The 20,449-nt window shown below is 44.0% G+C and overlaps 2 protein-coding genes across 10 annotated transcripts in view; one reads left to right on the top strand and one right to left on the bottom strand.

Annotated features, from left to right (window-relative positions):
* Depdc5 (DEP domain containing 5, GATOR1 subcomplex subunit) overlaps nucleotides 1-20,449 on the top strand; it is a 118,031-nt gene that overhangs the window by 60,123 nt on the left and 37,459 nt on the right. For 6 of the 9 annotated variants that reach the window (XM_036200596.1, XM_036200597.1, XM_036200599.1 and 3 more), the window contains 6 exons: nucleotides 1,715-1,898; nucleotides 2,491-2,651; nucleotides 9,661-9,778; nucleotides 10,664-10,831; nucleotides 11,624-11,843; nucleotides 13,390-13,523. In XM_036200596.1, the coding sequence (XP_036056489.1) occupies nucleotides 1,715-1,898; nucleotides 2,491-2,651; nucleotides 9,661-9,778; nucleotides 10,664-10,831; nucleotides 11,624-11,843; nucleotides 13,390-13,523 (985 nt within the window). The remainder of the gene's footprint in view (nucleotides 1-1,714; nucleotides 1,899-2,490; nucleotides 2,652-9,660; nucleotides 9,779-10,663; nucleotides 10,832-11,623; nucleotides 11,844-13,389; nucleotides 13,524-20,449) is intronic. The other 3 variants (XM_036200598.1, XM_036200600.1, XM_036200592.1) reach the window with 1 other exon arrangement.
* On the bottom strand, nucleotides 2,965-9,548 carry LOC118592217 (heterogeneous nuclear ribonucleoprotein A3-like). Its single transcript, XM_036201030.1, is given in 4 exon segments — nucleotides 2,965-2,990; nucleotides 8,398-8,622; nucleotides 8,764-9,450; nucleotides 9,512-9,548. Coding segments are annotated over 4 exon segments (975 nt in total).

Consider the following 20,449-nt stretch of genomic DNA (forward strand, 5'->3'; position numbering starts at 1 on the left):
TTGTAACCTTGTTACTGCCCACACACATGCATTTACAATATATAGTGTGTAAGTATCCCACTCAGTACTCAAAGGCCAAGGTATGGAGTGGTTTTTGTTGTTGTTTTCTCTTACAGAGATTTAAAAAGGATAGTCTTGGGGCTGGAGAGATGGCTCAGAGATTAAGAGCACCAACTGCTCTTCCAGAGGTCCTGAGTTCAATTCCCAGCACCCACATGGTGGCTCACAGCCATCTGTAATGAGATCTGGTGCTCTCTTCCGTATACATAATAAATAAATAAATCTTTAAAAAAAAGAGAAAAGCTAGTCTTGACTTTAAAGATCTCACAGATTAGAGTAAGTTTTACTTAAGAGAGCTAGCTATCTGTTTACATGGAATACCTGAGGGGCAATAGGTTATAAAGAAAATTAGTTTAAAGCTCAGTGTATATATAGTGCACATTGTAATCCTAGCCTTTTGGAAGTTAAGGGAGAAGGATTACAAACTCAAGGCTAACCTGGGATTCATAGCAACTCTAAGAGAGAAGAGGAGGGAGGAGGGAGGAGGAGGAGGAGGAGGAGGAGGAGGAGGAGGAGGAGGAGAGGACAGAGAGAGACAGAGAGAATATTGTTGTGGTGCTGACTCTGGCAAGAGCTCACCAGCTGCATCACATGGTGGTGAATGACATCGAGATTAGAAAGTGAATCAGAAGGATTGGGGATTTAGCTCAGCGGTAGAGCGCTTGCCTAGCAAGCACAAGGCCCTGGGTTCGGTCCTCAGCTCAAAAAAAAAAAGTGAATCAGAGAGATCACATGCAGAAAAATGGAAGCTAGGTGCAGACTGGGCAAGAACTACCAATAACTGCCTCAAGTTCCAGAACAACCCTGACCTTCTGAGGACACACCACCAGGGACCTCCCTCTAGGCTCCCTGGTTCTCATAGTCGCACACTGGGGAATGAGTCTAGTGAGACAAACAGCATCCAGACAGACCATAGTACTGCCGTAGCACTTTCAGGTTAGTGGGAAGGGACACGCACCCAAGTGGACACTGCAGTGTCTGTTTTCACAGTAGAGGCACCATTGGCATCTTGTGAGTAGAGTCCAGTGTTGCTCCTCAGCATCCCTCTGTGCCCCGCACAGCCCTCTATAATGTCTTGCCTAATCCAAAATGTCAGTATTGAAAGTCTGCTTTACCCAAGGAGCAGACGTCAAACTCATGTCTCCAAACTCCCAGACATCCTCCTTTGGTTTTTCCTTCTATGCTTTTGAATCTATTACTTGTTGTGATTCTGAGGTGTTCCTGTTTCTGCCGCTATATGCTGTTTTGCTCCCAATTAGGCTGAGCTTTCTTCCTTTCCTACCCAGACACTCTGTGGTCCTCGAAAGGAGAAGCTCTGGCCTGAGCCTCTCTTCTGCCCTCAGAATATTAATTTGCTTTGATATGTAACCCTGCCTGCCCTGCAGTAACCTCACTGGCATTTCAGCTGTAGCTCATGATCAGCAGAAAATGAAAAATAGCAGCTGTGAATCCCATTTGCATGATGGGATTGGATAAGCATGTGTTGCATTATCTAACAAACTCTGTTTCTCTCTCTTTCTCCCTCCCCCACCCTCTTCCCTCTGCTCCTCTATCCTGGCAATTTCTATCACCTTTTACCATGAACTCCTCCCTGCTCCTTATCCCAAACCTGCCATGGTGACCACATATACCTTTTCCCCGTTATGCGAGGCAGTTCTGACACTGTCTGCTCCCCCTGTAGTGCCAGGCTTCTGTTGCACAGTTGGAGTGGATTGGAAGTCTCTTACTACTCCTGCATGCCTTCCCCTCACCACTGACTACTTCCCGGACCGTCAGGGCCTGCAGAATGACTACACAGAGGGCTGCTATGATCTCCTCCCAGAAGCAGACATGGACAGGTCAGTGCCTGAGAGAAAAGCAGTCAGCTTTGTTTATGAGGGTTATGGGTATATTGGAACACATGTGTAGAAGAACATCGAACTTTTAAACCTTTCATGTCCTCCTTAAGTATTTGGGAAATTTGATGACTCAAGAACTGTTACTTAGGCTGGAGAGATGGTTCAGTGATTAAGAGCACTGGCTACTCTTCCAGAGGTCCTGAATTCCCAGCAACCACATGGTGGCTCATAACTACCTATAATGAGATCTGGTGTCCTCTTCTGGCCTGCGCGGACACATGCAAACAGAACACTGTATACATAATAAATAAATTTTTTTGAAGAAGAAGAAATGTTACTTTCAAGTTTTGTTGACATTAATGTTTGTCTCCATTGATAACATATTTGCTAATGCAAGTATTTTCTAAGGTTATTATTTTTTCTGCCTTGTTAAACTGATCATTTCTTCTAAAGCTGGCATACAGATTATGGATTTTATGAGCTGCTGTAGAATGATAATCTGGGATGAACCAAAGGAAAAGAGACACAATGACTGTTAAATGTCACTGCCCAAGGTCAAGCATATCCACATGCTCAGTCATTTCTCTTCCAGGAGGGATGAGGAGGGGGTTCAAATGACAGCCCAGCAAGTTTTTGAAGAGTTCATTTGCCAGCGTCTCATGCAGGGCTACCAGATCATAGTACAGCCAAAGGCCCAGAAACCCAACACCACAGTTCCACCCCCACTGAGCAGTAGTCCACTCTATAGCAGAGGTAAGTGATTCTTCTTAAAATTCTATTTCTTCTTTGAGACAGGGTTTCTCTGTGTAACAGCCCCGGCTGTCCTGGAACTTGTTTTGTAGACCAGGCTGGCCTCAAACTCCCAGAACTCTGACTGCCTCTGCCTTCCAAGTGTGGGGATTAAAGGCGTGCGCCACCACTGCCCGGCCTATGTTTCTTGTTTTTTAATAAGTCTGTGAGAGTAGATTTTCTTCTGTTATGTTATTGTTTAGTTAGAGTTAACAATTGCTATAATGAAACACTATGGCAAAGCAACGGGGGGGGGGGGGGGGGCAGGTTATTTGGCTCACACTTCCACGTCGTTGTTCATAACTGAAGGAAGTCAAAACAGGAATTGACAGAGGGCTGGTGCAGAGGCCATGGAAGAGTGCTGCTTACTGGCTTGCTTGCTCTTCATGGCTTGTTCAACCTGCTTTCTTTAGAACCCAGGACCATCAGCCCAAAGGTAGCACACTCATATTGTGCTGGGCCCTCCCATATTAATCACTAATTAAGAAAATAATTGGGGCTGGAGAGAGGCTCAGCAGTTAAGAGCACTGGCTGCTCTTCAGAGGACCCGGGTTCAATTCCCAGCACCCACATGGAAGCTCACAACTGTCTGTAACTCCAGTTCCAGGGAACCTAACACCCATGGCTCAAAAAACAAAGAAAGAAAAAGAAAATTTTTTACAGCCAGGTCTTAATGGAGGCCTTTTCTTACTTGAGGCTCTTCCTCTCTGCCAAGGGCACTGGTTAAGGACACTGGCTGGTCTTGCAGAGGACCCTGGTCTGGTTCCTAGCACTCAGATGGTAGTTCACTCCCAGTGGTTAATCTCATTGAATGAGAGTAAAGATTATTACCCAAATTTTTTGGTCAAATTAAGCAAGCTTTATTTTCTGTCAGACAGGGCTGTCTCCCTAAATTGGAATTTGAAAAAATAGCATCACAGGAGGAGGTAGGGTTTATATAGTCCAAAAAACTGCAAGACTAGTGGGGTTTCAAGGGTTGGGAGATTGCCAGAGGAATTTTGGTTACATAGGAACTTGGCTGAACATTTCAAAATGATTTGGCAGAACATCTTATCGGGGTATATTCAATATGTGAGTCGAACTCCATAGGGTAGGAGCGTGTCAGATTCCAGAAACAGGTTAAAGCACTTCGGTCAACTTGAATTTTGCAGCAAACAGAATGAACTTGTTCTTACTTTATAACAAAATAGCTTCCATCCTTAAGATGGAGTCAGGCTGGTCCATCAATACATTCAAGCAAACACTCATGCAATAAAAATAAAATAACTTTTTAAAACATTACTCTTCTTTTTGTTGTTGTTGTTGTTTTTTGTTTTGTTTTGTTTTTCAACTCAGGGTTTCTCTGTATAGACTTGGCTGTTCTAAAATTCACTCTGTAGACCAGGCTGTTTTTGAACTCACAGGGCTCTGCCTTTCTCTTCCTCCTGAGTGCTGGGATTAAAGTGGTAAGCCACCACTGCCTGGCCAAAATGTTACTCTTCTTAACCAGTCAACTTCCCCTGACCCCCTCTCTCCTTTGTAAGACAGAGTCTTACTGTGTGCCTCTGGCTGGCCTGTAATTATAGATCATGCTCACCGCAGACTCAAAGATCCACTTGCCTCTCCTTCTGAAGTGCTGGGTTTAAGGTATGGACCCAAATGCCTGGCTATACAAGAGTGGTGCCCAGGCAGTGGTGGCGCACACCTTTGATCCCAGTACCTGGGAGGCAGAGCCAGGCGGATCTCTGAGTTTGAGAGGACAGCCAGGACTACACAGAGAAACTGTCTTTAAAAAACGAAGAGAGTGTGGTTAATTTTAGGGATGATGTCATTTGGTTTAGACACCTAGGAGTAGCAGGCAGCCAGTACTGAGTTGTCAAGTGTATAGTGAATGCGCTAAACCTGGAAGTGGGTATTTAGTTGTTTCTAGTGTTAGACCTCTGTTACACAGCAGATTCTCAGGTGGTGCATCTAAGTTACAGTTTGTTTGTTTTTTTAATGTGTATGGGGAGTGACAGAGTCCACAACTGCCAGAGAGGGGTGTAAAAAATCCCCCAGAGCCAGAGTTAGAAACAGTTGTGAAAAGCCCAGAGTGAGTGCTAGGAACCAAATTGGGTCTTCTAGAAGAGCAATATGTGTTTGTTTGTTTGTTTGTTTGTTTTTGAGACAGGGTTTCTCTGTGTAGCCCTGGCCATCCTGGAACTCACTCTGTAGACTAGGCTAGCCTCGAACTCAGAGATCCACCTGCCTCTGCCTCTCAAATGCTGGGATTAAAGGCCTGTGCCACCACAACCCAGCCAAGTTTACATTTTTTTATGTGTGTCTTTTTGTTTTTTCTTTTTTGGCACTGGGAATCAAACCCAGGACCACATTCATGGTAGACAAGCGCAGTAATCATTCCCTGAAATCAGCCGCCGTGAGCTGTCTTGGTCTCTTTGCTTCTTCACTGTTGCTAATGAAGCCTCCACTTCCCTCTTCGGCCACTGTAAAACTTCATTCAGATCAATGTTGGTTCTGGTAAAGCTCCTCTGGCCAGAGAATTTAAAGAAGTGTGGATCTGTTGTGTGGCTTAATTGTCAGCCAGTCCAGACCTCGTAGATGAAGCTATGGGTGTCTTGTGTGTTTTCTTAGGAAGCTCCTCGTGACGTTTGTTGCCTTCTGTTCATATTTTACATTCTTTTTGTTTTGTTTTTTTTTTTTTTGAGACAGGTTCTTGAACTGTCAGGTTGGCCTTGAATTCTTGATCTTCCTGCTTCACCTCCTAACCCCTCGGGTTCCAGATCTGTACTGTCACACCCTCCTTAGTCTGTATTAGCCTTTTGGGGTACCAAGACCCTTTTGGAAGATTGCTATGGTCACCACTGTACCACCAATTCACTTTAACCAGCACCATTTCACATTCTTCTTTACCTCCACAGTGGAAACTATAGTGCCTGGGAATAGAACAGATATTAAATAAATGTATCTCCCCTTTCACTCACTCATTCAACATTTCTGACACTCCTAGTCTAAAGAAAGACTTTATAGCTCAATAAAGAGAAAAATAGCATTTGTCAGACTATGAAAAACGGGTCTGCTGAGATAAAGACTGGGAGGGAAAAGTTAGTTAAAGGCCCATGACACCTCTTTAATTTGGAGCTTGATCTGGTTAGGAGGGTCAGGTAAGGCTTCCTGAGGTGGTGATATTTGACCTTAGACCTGAAATAAGTAGAAGTCATTAGGGAAATTGAGGGGGCAAGTTAAAGAGAAGAGCAGGCAGGTAGAGGGATCGGTGTGAGCAAAAGCCCTTAGCAGGAGACAGTGTGATAACTTTTGCACATCAGAAAGAAAGCTACTGGTATGGAGCACAGAATGATCTGGGGGTGTGGCCAGAGACGTTAGGCCTCACAAGGCTGCAGGAAGAATTTAGTTCTTTAATCCAAGGAGCAGTAATAAATTTGCCTTTAGGTGGCACTGGCCACATCTTGCCTGTCCAGTCTCTGCTCTTGAATGGGGTGAATGTCCCTTGTGAGTCTGTAATTCTAGTGTCGAGTGCTGGTCCTAGCTGATTCATGAGCCTTATTCTTCAGGGCTAGTTGTCAGAGGGACACTCTTATGTCCCTGGTAATTAAAACTTTTATTATCGTTATTGGGAAAGTTGCTCTCATAGCCAAGCTCATGCTGCTCCCTTGTCTCAGGTTTATTGATTGCAAAGGTAAGGTAGGATTTGTTCCAACAAACTCTAGGAGTTTATTGTCCACTGGGAGAGGCACACATTAACTTAACCACAGATACATGTTTGATCCCTGGGGTACAACTAGTTTAGAATGATATGCTGGGGAACTGAGTTGTTCCTGTTCCCTGACCCTCTTCCTGACTGCAGGCAGGGTACTTACAGCAGAATGAAGGAGTGCCTCATGGGGCATGCCCCTGTCTATTTGCAGAAAGGAAGACCTGGAGAGAGAGACTTGCAACTAGAGAGCATGCCCTGGCAGGTAAAGAGGTTGAGGTTGAATGCAGGGTCCCAAGCTGAAGCCTCTTGTATGTGCTGCAGCTTGCCTTGGGAGATTGTCACATCCACACTGAAGAGTCTCTCAGACTCTACTGTCCTCTCTTCTGAGCACTTCCAGGCCACCTGCCACCGTGCGGCCGTCTCTCTGACTTGAACAAGAGAGAACAGCACACTAGGTTTGCCGGTCATCAGGATCTTGCCTAGTCTTTGTTATTTTGTATGCCACAATTTTTACTCTTTAGAGAATCTTCCTAATTCTCATTATTTTCACTTTTTCTGTGTTTAATTTAGTTAAATTAAGTTTTTGAACACCTACTCTGGCCATGGCACTTTATCAGGAGCTAATTGAAAATATGAAGATAAACAATATTTAGCTCTGGCCTCTTGGAATTTTATTTTAAATTTTAATTTAATTTGGTCTTGAGGCAAGGATTCACTATGTTTCCCAGTCTGGCAACAGCCTTAAAGACTCAGTCAGTCTGCCTGTCTTAGTGTCTTATGTAGCTGGAGCCTTAGATATGCACTGCTGTGCCTGAATCCTTGAAACTTTATTTGGAGAGACACATACCTAAGGAGCTACATATAAGATGTTCATATGACTAATGGTGACAGCTTTCCTGAGGAAGTTACTTTGGGTGGTGATATTAAGTAATTGATAAATGGGCTGGAGAGGTGGCTGGGTACATGCACTTACTGCCATGCCTGGTGACCTGAGTTTGACCCCTAGAATCCACGTATAGAAGGAGAAGACTTGATCCTGCAAATTGCCTTCCGATCTCCACACACACACACACACACAAAGTAAATACATGTAAATGATTTATTTATTTATTTATTTATCTGTTTATCTATCTATCTATCTGTCTATTTATTTATTTTGGAGCTGAGGACTGAACCAAGGGCCTTGAGCTTGCTAGGCAAGCGCCCTACCACTGAGCTAAATCCCCAACCCCAACATTTTATTTTTTAGTCTGTAAGATTTCAATTAGTGGCTTAGGAAGAAGGCAGAAGCAGTGTCACAAGCAGGTGTCTAGGACAAAAACCACATGAAACAAACCGGCAGTCCTTTCAGACCGAAGCGTGAGGAGCTGTGGGGAGGAGTTGGGGCACAGGCAGGAGGCAGTGTTGGCTGCCAGCCCGGGGCGAGGGCTTAGACGGGCTTAGGTGGAGTGGAGTTTCATTTTAATCACACACGTGTTCCCGACCTGTCAACACTTACTCCAGAGGACTGGGCATCAGGGTTGGAGTGTAGCATCCAGGTGCTGCCAACACCTGCTCTCATTTGGTACTAGTTGGTTTAATAAAAGAAAACTATGACAGTTTCTGGGATTTTATTTTTATTTAGTTTTTTGAAAAGTTAAAAATTCCTTAATTTTTTTATTCCTGGTACCACTACCACAATTTACAGGGCAATATAGCTGATGTAATGAAAAGAAAAAGCTACAACAGATAAAGACCTCAGGAATGCACATCTAATTGACACTACATTGCATGGATCGATAGCTGCACTTTGCAAACTGTGGCTATGACAGTTCAGAACAAGAAGGGTTTCCTGTTTAAGCTGCAGTAACTTTTCTGACTGTGGATCATCACTCCTTCTGTGGCAGATTTTTGCAGTTCCTCTAATGCATTTAGAACGACTGTCTCAAAGTAACCTGCAGCTTTCCTGACAACTCCTCGCTCGCTCTCCTGCTGAGAACTGGAGCCCTTTTCTGCTGTTTTTTTTAAACCTTCTGCTACCATATCCACCACTTCCACCACCAAATCCACAGCCACCACCATAGGGACTGCCTGAGCTTCTTCCACCAAAACTGCCCCCTTTCATGGGCCCATAATTTGATTGCTGTTGTCCACTATAATTTCCAAAGTCATTATAGTTCCCACCACCACCATAGTTACTTCCACCAAAATTTCCTCCTTCATTGTAACCATCATATCCTCCTCCACCACCACCATATCCACCACCTTGGTTTCCATAGCCTGGTCCACCACCACCATAGCCTCCTCTACTGCTGTAACCAGGACCACCACCGTGGTTGCCACCATCACCTCCAAATCCATTATATCCACCATCACCACCTCCATAACTACCTCAGCTGCCACTACCTCCACCACCATAGCCTCCTCTTCTTCCACCAAAGTTTCCACCACGACCGAAATTACCTCCACCACCTCCAAAGTGTCCTCCACGACCCATAAAGTTGCCAGATCCACTTCCATGACTTCACTGTGATCCAGCAGACTGCATCTCTTGTTTAGAAAGAGCCTTTTTCACTTCACAATTATGCCCATTAATAGTGTGGTATTTCTGAACAATTTTATCAACTGTGTCATGATCATCAAAAGTTACAAAAGCAAATCCTCTCATTTTTCCACTCTGCCTGTCTTCCATAACTTCTATGGTTTCAATTTTGCCAAACTTTTCAAAGTAGTCTCTCAGATTATATTCTTCTGTATCTTCTTTAGTACCACCAACAAAAATTTTCTTCATGGTTAAATGGGCGCCAGGCTTTACAGAATCCTCTCTAGAAACGGCTCTCTTTGGTTCCACCACACACCCATCAACCTTGTGTGGCCGAGCACACCTTGCAGCATCCACCTCTTCAACACAAGAGTAGGTCACAAATCCAAAGCCCCTGGAACATTTCGTTTGGGGACCTCTCATTACTACACAGTCTGTAAGTGTGCCCCATTTCTCAAAATGTTCTCTTAAGCTATCATCTGTGGTTTCAAAGCTCAGACCACCAATAAACAGCTTCCTCAACTGTTCTGGTTCCTTTGGATCATGGCCCCCTATTTTGAGACCGGACTTGCCTCTTCCAACACAAGTTCAATTGGGATTTTATTTTTTAACCAAGAATAATGCTTCTGTGAGCAGCCTCTGAAAACATTGTTTCTTCTTCTTTTTTCCCCTCTTTATCTGTATCTTTGTGGACAAAAAGCAAGACTGTGGTAAAAATGAGCCTTTACAAGATAAATGAAATCACTGTTTTTTTCTACTAGGCCTTGTGTCCAGAAACCGCCCTGAGGAGGAAGGCCAATATTGGCTCAGTATGGGCAGGACGTTCCATAAGGTGACACTCAAGGACAAGATGATCACAGTAACACGATACCTTCCCAAGTGAGTCCTTGGGTGTTCATAGTCTCTGGTGGTCATCTTGAATTTTGTCTCTATGCTAAAGTATGTGTATAATACAATGTGTGTATAAGAAGTTGAATGATTCCCTTTAGACTTCACTTTATAGTAACTTTAGGTTTATAGTTTACTATTTCCCAAAGAGAATTGATTCAGCTTATAAAGCTTAGCATGATTCACATCAAGCATATTAACAATCAAATGTAGCATGAATCTTAAAGAGTCTTATAATAAAATCAAACCTGAGGCCAGGTATTGGGGTGAATGCTACAAGATCAGAGAGACAGAACAAGCCACAGCTATCTCACCTCACCAGTTCCTCAGCTGATCCTCATCCACATGAATCTCAGCTGAACTGTGCCGCTCCAAAGCCTGAATGCTTAACCAGCCAAATGCTGCTAGTTTCTGGTCTTCACGCCTTATGTATCTTTCTACTTTCTACCATCACTCCCTGGGATTAAAGGCTGGATTTCTGGGATTAAAGGCGAGTGTCTCCATGCCTGGCTGTTTCTAATGTGGCCTTGAACTCAGAGATCCAGAGGTATATCTGTCTCTGGAATGCTAGAATTAAAGGCGTGTGCTACCACTGCCTATCCTCATGTTTAATATTGTGGCCGTCCTGTTCTCTGACCCCAGATAAGTTTATTAGCCTGCACAATATTTTGGGGAACACAATACCACCACAACCAAAGGATAAATGTAGAAAAGAATGAAAAGTTCAAGAAGATCTGAGAAATTTCCATTATAGGCTCCCAGGATGCGCTAATTACTATATGAGCCCAGCATAGTACCGAATATTGCGAGGCAGAAAAAGGGTGGTGGTGGGTACAGATTGCTTTTCAGTGTCCAGGCGTCTCCTCTGTCTTTCAGGTACCCTTACGAATCTGCCCAGATCCGTTACACCTACAGCCTCTGCCCCTCCCACTCGGACTCCGAGTTTGTCTCCTGTTGGGTGGAGTTCTGCCATGAACGGCTAGAGGAGTACAAGTGGAACTACTTGGATCAGTACATTTGTTCTGCTGGCTCTGAAGATTTCAGGTTAGAGAGAGGCTTTCACTTCCCGTCCCGCCGCCTGGGATGTATGCCTCGTCTGTCCTTTTGTCTGGTGTCTGTTTTATTTTTCTTCAAATCGGAAGAACAGAGCACATCTGCGTGACTTAAAACTCTGGCTGGAGGTGATGGTTATGTAACAGTGTGAGTGTGCTCAGTACCATTGACACACTTAAAATGGGTCAGAGTGGTGTATTTTATCGTGTGTGTTTGATGGCAGCTGGAAAAACAAAGCAGAGCTCAGGCCCAGGGTGCCTTTTGAGCAAGTACCAGCACAGAGCAGGAGCTCAGTGGAGGAACAACGCAGGCCCCTAGAGGTTGCATGGAGTTCACCTTGTGCCTGAGACTACCAGCTAATATGGAGCACATCTGTGATTCAGTATTGTTTTATTTCAATTAATAAATAGTAGAATTTCCTTTCTTTGTGTGTGTGTGTGTGTGTGTGTGTGTTCACATGTGTGATTGTATACAGGTCTATATGTTTTTAACAAATAAAGGATTCGTATTAACATGCGCTTTCAGCATTTTCTTCTTGCTGTTTAGTAGCCTGGTGCTCGTGGTGTCTCATTTATGTTTTAGCCTTTCTGTCTGCTTTGTAATTGATGGTGGACAGCTGCTTTACTGGGTCTGTGGTCTTTCAGTTTTGTGTCCTGTCTTAAGCAAAGCCACTTGGGGCAGCAGAACAGGATGTCTCACGTCCGCTTCAGAGAGAGCTCTCCAGGAAGACTTTTATGATCTACTCTGTCTCACCGCCACTCTGGTTTCCTTGGCTCTCTATAGTTTAATTGAGTCTCTGAAGTTCTGGAGAACCCGGTTCCTACTACTGCCAGCCTGTGTCACTGCCACCAAGCGCATCACAGAAGGGGAGGTGCACTGTGACATCTATGGGGACAGACCCCGCGCAGATGAAGATGAGTGGCAGCTCCTAGACGGCTTTATTCGCTTTGTAGAGGGCTTAAACCGCATCCGCAGGCGCCATCGCTCAGACCGCATGATCCGGGTAAGGCATCAGTTCTCCAGCTGTGGGCCGGGACCGTCGGAAACATGTTTTCCAATGGTCTTAGGAACTGGGACACTGCTCCTCTATAAAATTAGTTATGAAGTACAACAAAAATAACTTTATGGTTGGGGTCACCCCAACCTGAGAAACTGTATTAAAGGGTTGCAGCATTAGGAAGGCTGAGAATCCCTAGGGTAAGAGTTCCTAGAATTCCTGGGGACTGTACCTAGCCTGGGAGGCAGGCTCCACCTCCTGTTCTCTTAGGCCTCTCATCAGCCAGGTTTATCCCATGACTACTCAACATGTGTGTGAAATTCTAGTCAGTGTGTTCTCGCCTGTTGTAGGATGAAGGAGAGGGGTTGGTGCCAGCAGTGACTGGACCTTGCCTTATGCCTTGAGCTGCCCTTCTGGCTGAGGACATGGCACCTGTGGTGTACTCTCCAAGTGGGACCCGGTATCGGGCACAGCTGCTGTGTGTTTTGTGGCACTGAATTTTAAGAGGCTGGCAGCAGCAGACCTTCCTTTCAGAGTATTCGCCCCTTTAATTCCGGTCAGACACTGCCACTCAGTGAAGAAACTGAGGCTTATATAGAAGGCTATGGGATATATCTGAAGCTACCCAGGCAATAAGGGGCAGATGTGTGATTCAGCATTGTTTTGCTTAAATTAACATAAAGTGTAATTGACTCTCTAAATCTCTGTCTGCTTGTATACAGGTATATACAGAATACAGGGATTCATGTTGCCAACCACCATCATCAAATGGTTCCTCAGTGGTAGATCACCTGCATAGCATTGGAGAGACTTTGAGTTTGATCCCCAGAACTAAAGCATCATGTTCCCCTTGGCAGTCACATAGTTCTTCCCTTCTCTATCTTCTGGCAGCCACTAGTCTTTTCCGGGTGTTTTTTTTTTTTTTTTTGTTTTTTTTAAGATTTGTTTATTTATTATGTATACAGAAGAGGGCGCCAGATCTCATTTACAGATGGTTGTGAGCCACTATGTGGGTGCTGGGAATTGAACTCAGGACCTCTGGAAGAGCAGTCGGTGCTCTTAACCTCTCAGCCATCTCTCCAGCACCTGGCTGTTTCAAAATGCTATCTTATGATAGAAAACCACTTGAGGCTTGCTCCTTCCACATAGCATTATGATTAGGACTCGTTCAAGCTTTTGTACTCATAGTTCATTATTTTTAATCTCCTGATAGTGTTCCTTCATTAGCCCTGTTGTTAACCTTAGGCTCCTATTCTCACACCAGCTGCCTTCTATGTTCAGGATCACTTGCGACTAGAACAGTTAGAATGCTGTGTGAAAAGAGCTAACGTTAGTTTGAATTCCAGCTCCAGGGGATTTGGAGTTCCTTGGTTAACCAACCTCTCTTGAGTCTTAGTTTCTTCTATCGTTTGTTAAACACAGAGAACCTGTTCCTCTGCTGGGTTGACTAGGTTCCCAGGGCCCAAAGATGCAGCAGTGTGAGCTGAGATGTGAGTGACATCTCAGAGCCTACTTGGACTAACGAATGAACTGTCTCCTCTCCATGCTTTAGAAGGGGACTGCCATGAAAGGCTTGCAGATGACTGGGCCCATCGCTGCACACTCCCTCGAGTCAGCAGGCCCCCCAGTTGGGAAAAAAGGAACCTCAGCTCTGTCTGCACTGCTGGAAATGGAGGCTAGTCAGAAGTAAGTGCCTGGCTGCAAAGAGACCTCTCCCCACCCAGTAGGCTTTAAGGAGTTTCAGTGCCTCATTCACCCGAGCAAGGTGAAGTGTAATTTCTGTATGTAATTAAGAAGATACTACAGGGATGGAGAGACAGCTCGGCGGTTAAGAGCAGCGCTCATGGTGGCACCCAGCTGTCTGCAATTCCAGTTCCAAGGGTTCCAGCTGCTTCTTGTTACCTCTGTGAACACTGCACACACATGGTGTACAGACTTACATGCAGGCAAACAGGCATACACATTAAATAAAACTAAACCTTTTTTTTTTTTTTTTTTTTAAAGAAGACGTTTACATGGCAAGAATGTGAAGCTAACACCTGGTGACTGCCACATAACAAAATAGTCTTGCAGTTAGAAATTTGCATAGTGGCTGGGCCTTTAATCCCAGCAATAAGGAGACAGAGGCAGGCAGATTGAATTCGAGGCCAGCCTGGTCTGCAGAGCTAGTTCTAGGACAGCTAGGGACACACAGAAAAATCCTGCCACAAAAAAGAAAAAAAAGTAAAGTTGAGTGGGCAAGAAAGCATGAGGTATGGAGGGAAATACATTTGGAGACAGCGTGGAGAGCTGGAAGCCAGGCCACCCTTACATGGTCTCGTGGGGGAGGAATCACCTTTAGGTAGTCATTTGGTTTGGTTTTCTTGTAATGAAAAGTTTCAAACAGAAGACACAGCATGGACTGCCTAGACTACAGTCATCTAGTTTTCAGTGATAATCTGTTCTTGGCCACTCGTGTTTAGTTTATATCCCATGGGTATTTATCTTGTATTTCTCAAAACCCAGACATTATACCCTTTTTATCTGTAATACTTCATAATGTGTCTCTGAAAATTTAGTCTTCTTTTTAAAAAATACATACCAAACCAAAGTGGCTCAGTGTATGAAAGTATTTGCCACCGGGTTGGGGATTTAGCTCAGTGGTAGAGCGCTTGCCCAGCAAGGTTCGATCCTCAGCTCAAAAAAAAAAAAATTTTTTTTAATCATAATACTGGAATTTACCATAAAAATTACAATTCCTTAATACCATGAAATATATTTTTAGTGTCTTTGGTGAAAATGTATATCTTAGGGTTACTATTGCTGTGATAAAACACCATGATAGAAAGCAACTTGGGGAGATTTATTTGGCTTATTCTTCCACATGACTGTTCATGGTTAAAGGAAGTCAGGACAGAAACTCAAGCAGTGCAAGCCCTGAGGCAGAGCCTATGGAGGGTCCTGCTTACTGGCTTGCTCAGCCTGCTGTCTTACAGAACTCAAGACCACCAGCCCATGGACAGTACTACTCACAATGGGTTAGGCCCTCCTCCATCAGTCACTAATTAAGAAAGTGCCCTATAGACTTGCCTACAGCCCCACCTTAGGGAGGCATTTTCTCCCTTGAGGTTCCTCCCTCTCAGATGACTCCAGCGTGTGTCAAATTGGCATAAAACTGTCCAGCACAGTGTATTTTCAGAGCTAAGTCCCATGCCTAGAATGGCTTGGTGGGTGGGTGCCAGGAGGCAGAGTTTGGGTGGAAAGGAGGACTGTAGACAGCGTTGCAAACAAACAGCAGGTCCCTGGAGGTCTGCAGCTGGGAAGAGGAAAGGGGGCAAGTTGAGCTGTCCTGAGAGGGCTGGGTTTTTGTAGAGAAGTCCCCAGGATGCTTCCAGCAGGTTCTCCCTGACTGCAGAAAAGAATGAGGAACATATGTTTCTGGGAGTGGTGTGAAGATGGGGGTAAAAAGATCTTATTTTAACTTGTCAGTGAGTCACTGTTTAGTATGCACCAATGAGCCTCTTTCTGCTCAGACTGGGAAAAGCAAGCCCTCTTGTGCTTGTAGCCTTCCCCAGTATGAATGATGAGACTTTCAGCTAACCCTGTGACAAGGGCAAGGTCAGGGACCCAAGGCCTGCTCTTAGCTGGTGTGCTAGGTTTTTGGGAAGTAGAAGGTAGGTTGTAAGAGGTTACAGGAGGCAGACTTTTATATAGTGTATATAAATATTACACAGTGCTTTTTGTTTGGTTTTTTTTTTTTTCTTCTTTTTGTTTGTTTGTTTTTCGAGACAGGGTTTCTTTGTATAGTCTTAGCGGTCCTGGAACTCGCTCTTTAAACTAGGCTGACCTCAAACTCACAGAGCTCCACCTGCCTCTGCCTCCTGAGTGCTGAGATTATAGGTATGTGCAGACAAATTTCAATTGTAGACGAATTTCTAAATGGTCTTAGTAAGTAAAAAAACACGGAGCCAAATATAGGAGTGAAAGCCTTAGAGAGATCAGGGAAATTGGGAAAGCTACCAGCCAACCTTACCTCACCAACTCCACAGCTTCCAAAGAGAGCAACTTCCTGTCTACCCACGTCTATATGCCTTGCTGTTCTGCCCTCTGATTTGCTCTCTGTCTAGCTATATCACTTCCTCTTCCTGGCCAGCTCTGTCATTTCATGTCTGTACAGGCCTCCAGACCTCTATGGTTGGTACCAGGATTAAAGGTGTGTGTCACCATGCTTGGCTCTGTTCCCTGGTGTGGCCTTGAACACACAGAGATCCTGCCTGCTAAGTGATAGGAGTAAGGGTGTGTATTACACTGCCTGACTTCTTCGTTTACTTAAAATGGCTTGCTATTTCCTCTGCTCTCCAGGCAAACTTTATTTATTAAAGCACAAATAAAATATCACCACATTTCAGCACAAATATCATCACAGGCATGCACCACGACTGCCCAGCTTGTTTGCTTTATTTTTTCTTTCTACTGTACTAAGCAGATTCAGTTGTATTTGTTGTGAAAACCAGTGTTACAACAAGGTGAGAAAGGGCTTTAGGTTTTTTTGTCTTGCCATCTTCCTGTATCTATTTCCTCCAGTTCCCTGCTAGTCTTTTTTTTTTTTTTTTGGTTTTTCGAGACAAGGTTTCTCTGTGTAGTTTTGTGCCTGTCCTGGATCTTGCTCTGTAGACCAGGCTGGCCTCGAACTCACAAAGATCTGCCTGGCTTTGCCTCCCAGTGCTGTGATTAAAGGCGTGCGCCACCACCTGCTAGTCTTTATCTATAGGCACATACCCTTGATCAGGCTCTTGTGCTGACTAACAGCAGTGGATTAGCCTGGGCAACAGATGTTGATCTGTAGGCTTTTCTGCTTTTGTTAGATTGGGATAACCCAGTGTATCCAAATTGGAATAAAAGCAGACAGATGTTCTTATGCCCTTTGCAGGATGGCTCCATGCTAAAAGCAGGCTAACAGTGCGATAGTGCCCCATCCTACAAATACGTGAAAAGATGTTTGCCTGCTTGCGTCTTGCTATTAATGTAAGCTGACTTCCTCCTGCCCTCCCTTTAAGGCCCACCAATCACATATGGCATAGCTTTTGGGTAGGATTGGCTGCTTCCACTCTTCCTCAGAATTCAATGTACCCTAAATATGTTCTCATGTCTACATGTATTTGTGTAGAAGGTTCTGAGCTATTAGACAGGAGCAGTCTCACCCAGAAGCGAATACCTGTTACTGATGTGGGGGATCTAGTGTCCACCTAGAAGGCAGTTCAGTAAATGTGGATGGTTATGTGCACATGAGGTAACTGATGCTTTTTGTCACCCATTGCCAGGGCCCTTTGCTGCAGCCATCAAGACATGCCAAAGAAAGTTCTATTGTGTGTGTGTGTGGCTGTAACTCAGAAGATAACTGAATGTAGAATGTAGTGTGGTAAGAGAAAGACAGTTTGATATTGGTGGACAAAGAAGAAAAGCTTTTCCTCTATAATTTATACCTTAGAATAACCAAGTAGCTGGGGATTTTTTCTTTCTAAAATATTCTTGCTAATAAATAATAGAAGGAGTGATACTATATCACTCTGTGTAGTCACTAAAGAATTAAAGGAGCTAGGAGTCATCAGCTGCAGCTAATATCAGCATAGACAGCTTGTCATGGACCCCAGACGGCAGTACACAGCACCACAGAAGAAGAATCGTTGCCACCTAAATCCAACTAAACTTTTAAGTGGTGTAGCTTACAGTTCTCAGGGAATACAGAACACGGAGAAGAAAACACGGAATAATAAAGGAATGGACTTAGCACATCTAGGTTATGTACATTTGCAGGACAGATGAGCTACAAGGATAGGGAGAGAGGAGTTTAGACCTTAAGAGGGACTTAAGGGATTACTTAGTGCAAAACGGAGGCCTTCATACAATCTTGTTTTGGACACACTAATGTTTTTGAAACAGTTGTGGAAATATTTGGTTGTGCTTATGTTTCTTTAAAAGTTATTTTCAGCTGGGCGGTGGTGGAGCACACCTTTACTCCCAGCACTCGGGAGGCAGAGGCAGGTGGATCTCTGTGAGTTTGAAGCCAGCCTGGTCTACAAAAGCGAGTTCCAGGACAGCCAGGGCTACACAGAGAAACTGTCTTGGGGTGGGGGCAGTTATTTTCTTTTAGAGATACTGCTGTTACAGATAAAATGGTATGTGAGTTTTGTTTCAAAGTAATTGGTGTTTGTGGACAAGGAGCTAGAGTAATCAAAATTGTCTGAGTATGTCTTTTTGTTTTGGTTTTCAAGACAGGGTTTCTCTGTCTAGTCCTTGCTGTCCTGGAACTCATTTTATAGACCAGGCTGGCCTCGAACTCAGAGATCTGCCTGCCTCTGCCTCCTGAGTGCTGGGATTAAAGATGTGCGCCACCACCGCCCAGCCTGAGTTTGTAATTTTAGTGGCTGAATGTGCAGGGGTCTCTGCATATTAATATAAATGATCTTCTTTGTTTTTGTTTATCTTTTATTTATATTTGATTATCTCACAGTCGGGTAACAAAAGTGGTAGAGCACTTGCTATCGTGGACATGAGAGTATAGGTTTGATCTCTGCAACACACACACACACACACACACACACACACACAGAGAGGAATGGGAATGGTGGATTGCACCCACACACACAGGAATGGGAATGGGGGATTGCACCCACACACACACACACACGGAGGAATGGGAATGGGGGATTGTGCGCGCGCGCGCGCACACACACACACACACACACACACACACACACACACAGAGTCAGAATATGAGAAATGTTACAGATTAGGTTACCAGGGAAATAGAACAAGATAGAATTTCACATATAAACTGTTTAAGGAGAGTTCTTAGGCTCAACATCTGTGGAAGGGAGTACTGTCACATACCCAGTGACAGCCTCAGGGGCCCCACATGAGCGCCGAAGATAGATGGGACAGTTTTTAAAGGTAATCTGAGTTTTGACAGCACATACACCATTCACTGACTGAGGCTGTTCAGCTTAGTCTAACCTGCTCTGCAGTTGGAGCTGTTGTCCCCCTGCTCCCAGCTGCTGAAGAAAATAGGCCAGAGCAAGAATCTGCCTTTGAAGTATCCAGCAGCAGCTATATAATTGGTCCTCCTTGCCTGTGGGTGATGTATTTGTGGATTCACCACCCACTAATCTAAAATTGAGTCTAAGGCTGGCAAGATGGCTCAGGGGTAAAGGCTCTTGCTGCCAAGCCTGACGACCTGCATTCCCAGAATCAACATGGAAGGAGAGAGCCAACTCTTGTAAGTTGTCCTCTGACTTTGATTTCCGTGGGCGTTATGGCATGAGCCACACCCAGCCCCAATAAATAAATGTAAAAAATTTTCTGTAAATGTATAGACTTTTTCTCATACCCCAAACAGTGCTATGTAGTATGGTATTTCTATTATAATAGAAAGATGGTTTCTTACAACAGTGATGAAACACTGTATGGGTCTTTTGAAACTTACCACGTAATACAATGAGCATGTGCTCAGCAGGAATTTTACTACAGAACTGTATTTCTAGCCCTTGCTCTTTGCTTTGGATCTATCTCTTAGGCAGGACTTGAACTCATGATCCTCCTGGCTTCCCTCATCTCTGGGATTATAGGTGTGTGCTACCATGACCCAATTTTTTATCTTCTATATACTTTAAACCATCTTTATATTACTTACAATACACTGCACTCAGTTAATTTTAGTTGGGGAAAAATTAGAAAATGAACACATAGCTGTGCATTAATATACATTAGAACTGAGATAAGGTGACATAAGAAAATCTTACTTGTTTTACTTCTTTATGACTTGGGAAAGGAGGAAATATAATTATGTTAGAAAAACTAACATAAATACCTTTAAAGTATGTAGAACTAATACATATCCCCTTAGTTAGTTGATATTGCATGATACTGCAATGCTGATTTTCAGAATGTGATTTTGTGAGGTCTCATCCTGTTACCTAGACTATCCTGAAACTCCTTGGCTCAAATGATCGTCTTGGTCAGTCTTTCAAAGAGCTAGGGCTGCAGGCACATGCCAGCCCACAATAATTTTTTTTTTTTATTTGACTGTTTATGGGTATTTTGCCTGAGTGTATGTCTGTGTACCTCATGCATGCCTGGTGCTCAAGGAGGCTAGAAGAGGGCTTTGGATCTCCTTGAATTGAAGTTAAGTCACCATGGGAGTGCTAGGAATCAAACCTACGTCCTCTGGAAGAGCAGCCAGTGTTCTTAATCACTGAGTCACCTCTCCAGCCGTTTAAACTAATGGTTTAAAAAAGTCCTGGGTTTTGTTATGAAATATTCGTACATGTATCATCATATTCCCACTCCCTACCCTGCACTCCTCCCTCCCTCTGGTCCTCTTCCTCTCTAATTGTGCTCTTTATGTATCTATGCCATGTACACATATATATTTAAGTCTGGATTCTACATATTCGTGGAAATATGGGAAATATGACACTACACTCTGCTTCTTAGAATGCTTATTATTTTCTGTCACATTTATTTTGTAGAGGGAATGCACACATGGTACAGTGTGTGGGGAAGTCAGAGGTCAACTTAACACAAGTTGGTTCTTTTCTTCTACTGTGTGTGTGTTCAGTGATCAAACTCAGTTG

This window comes from Onychomys torridus, chromosome 10 (assembly GCF_903995425.1).
Source record: "Onychomys torridus chromosome 10, mOncTor1.1, whole genome shotgun sequence".
Classification (NCBI taxonomy): domain Eukaryota; kingdom Metazoa; phylum Chordata; class Mammalia; order Rodentia; family Cricetidae; genus Onychomys; species Onychomys torridus.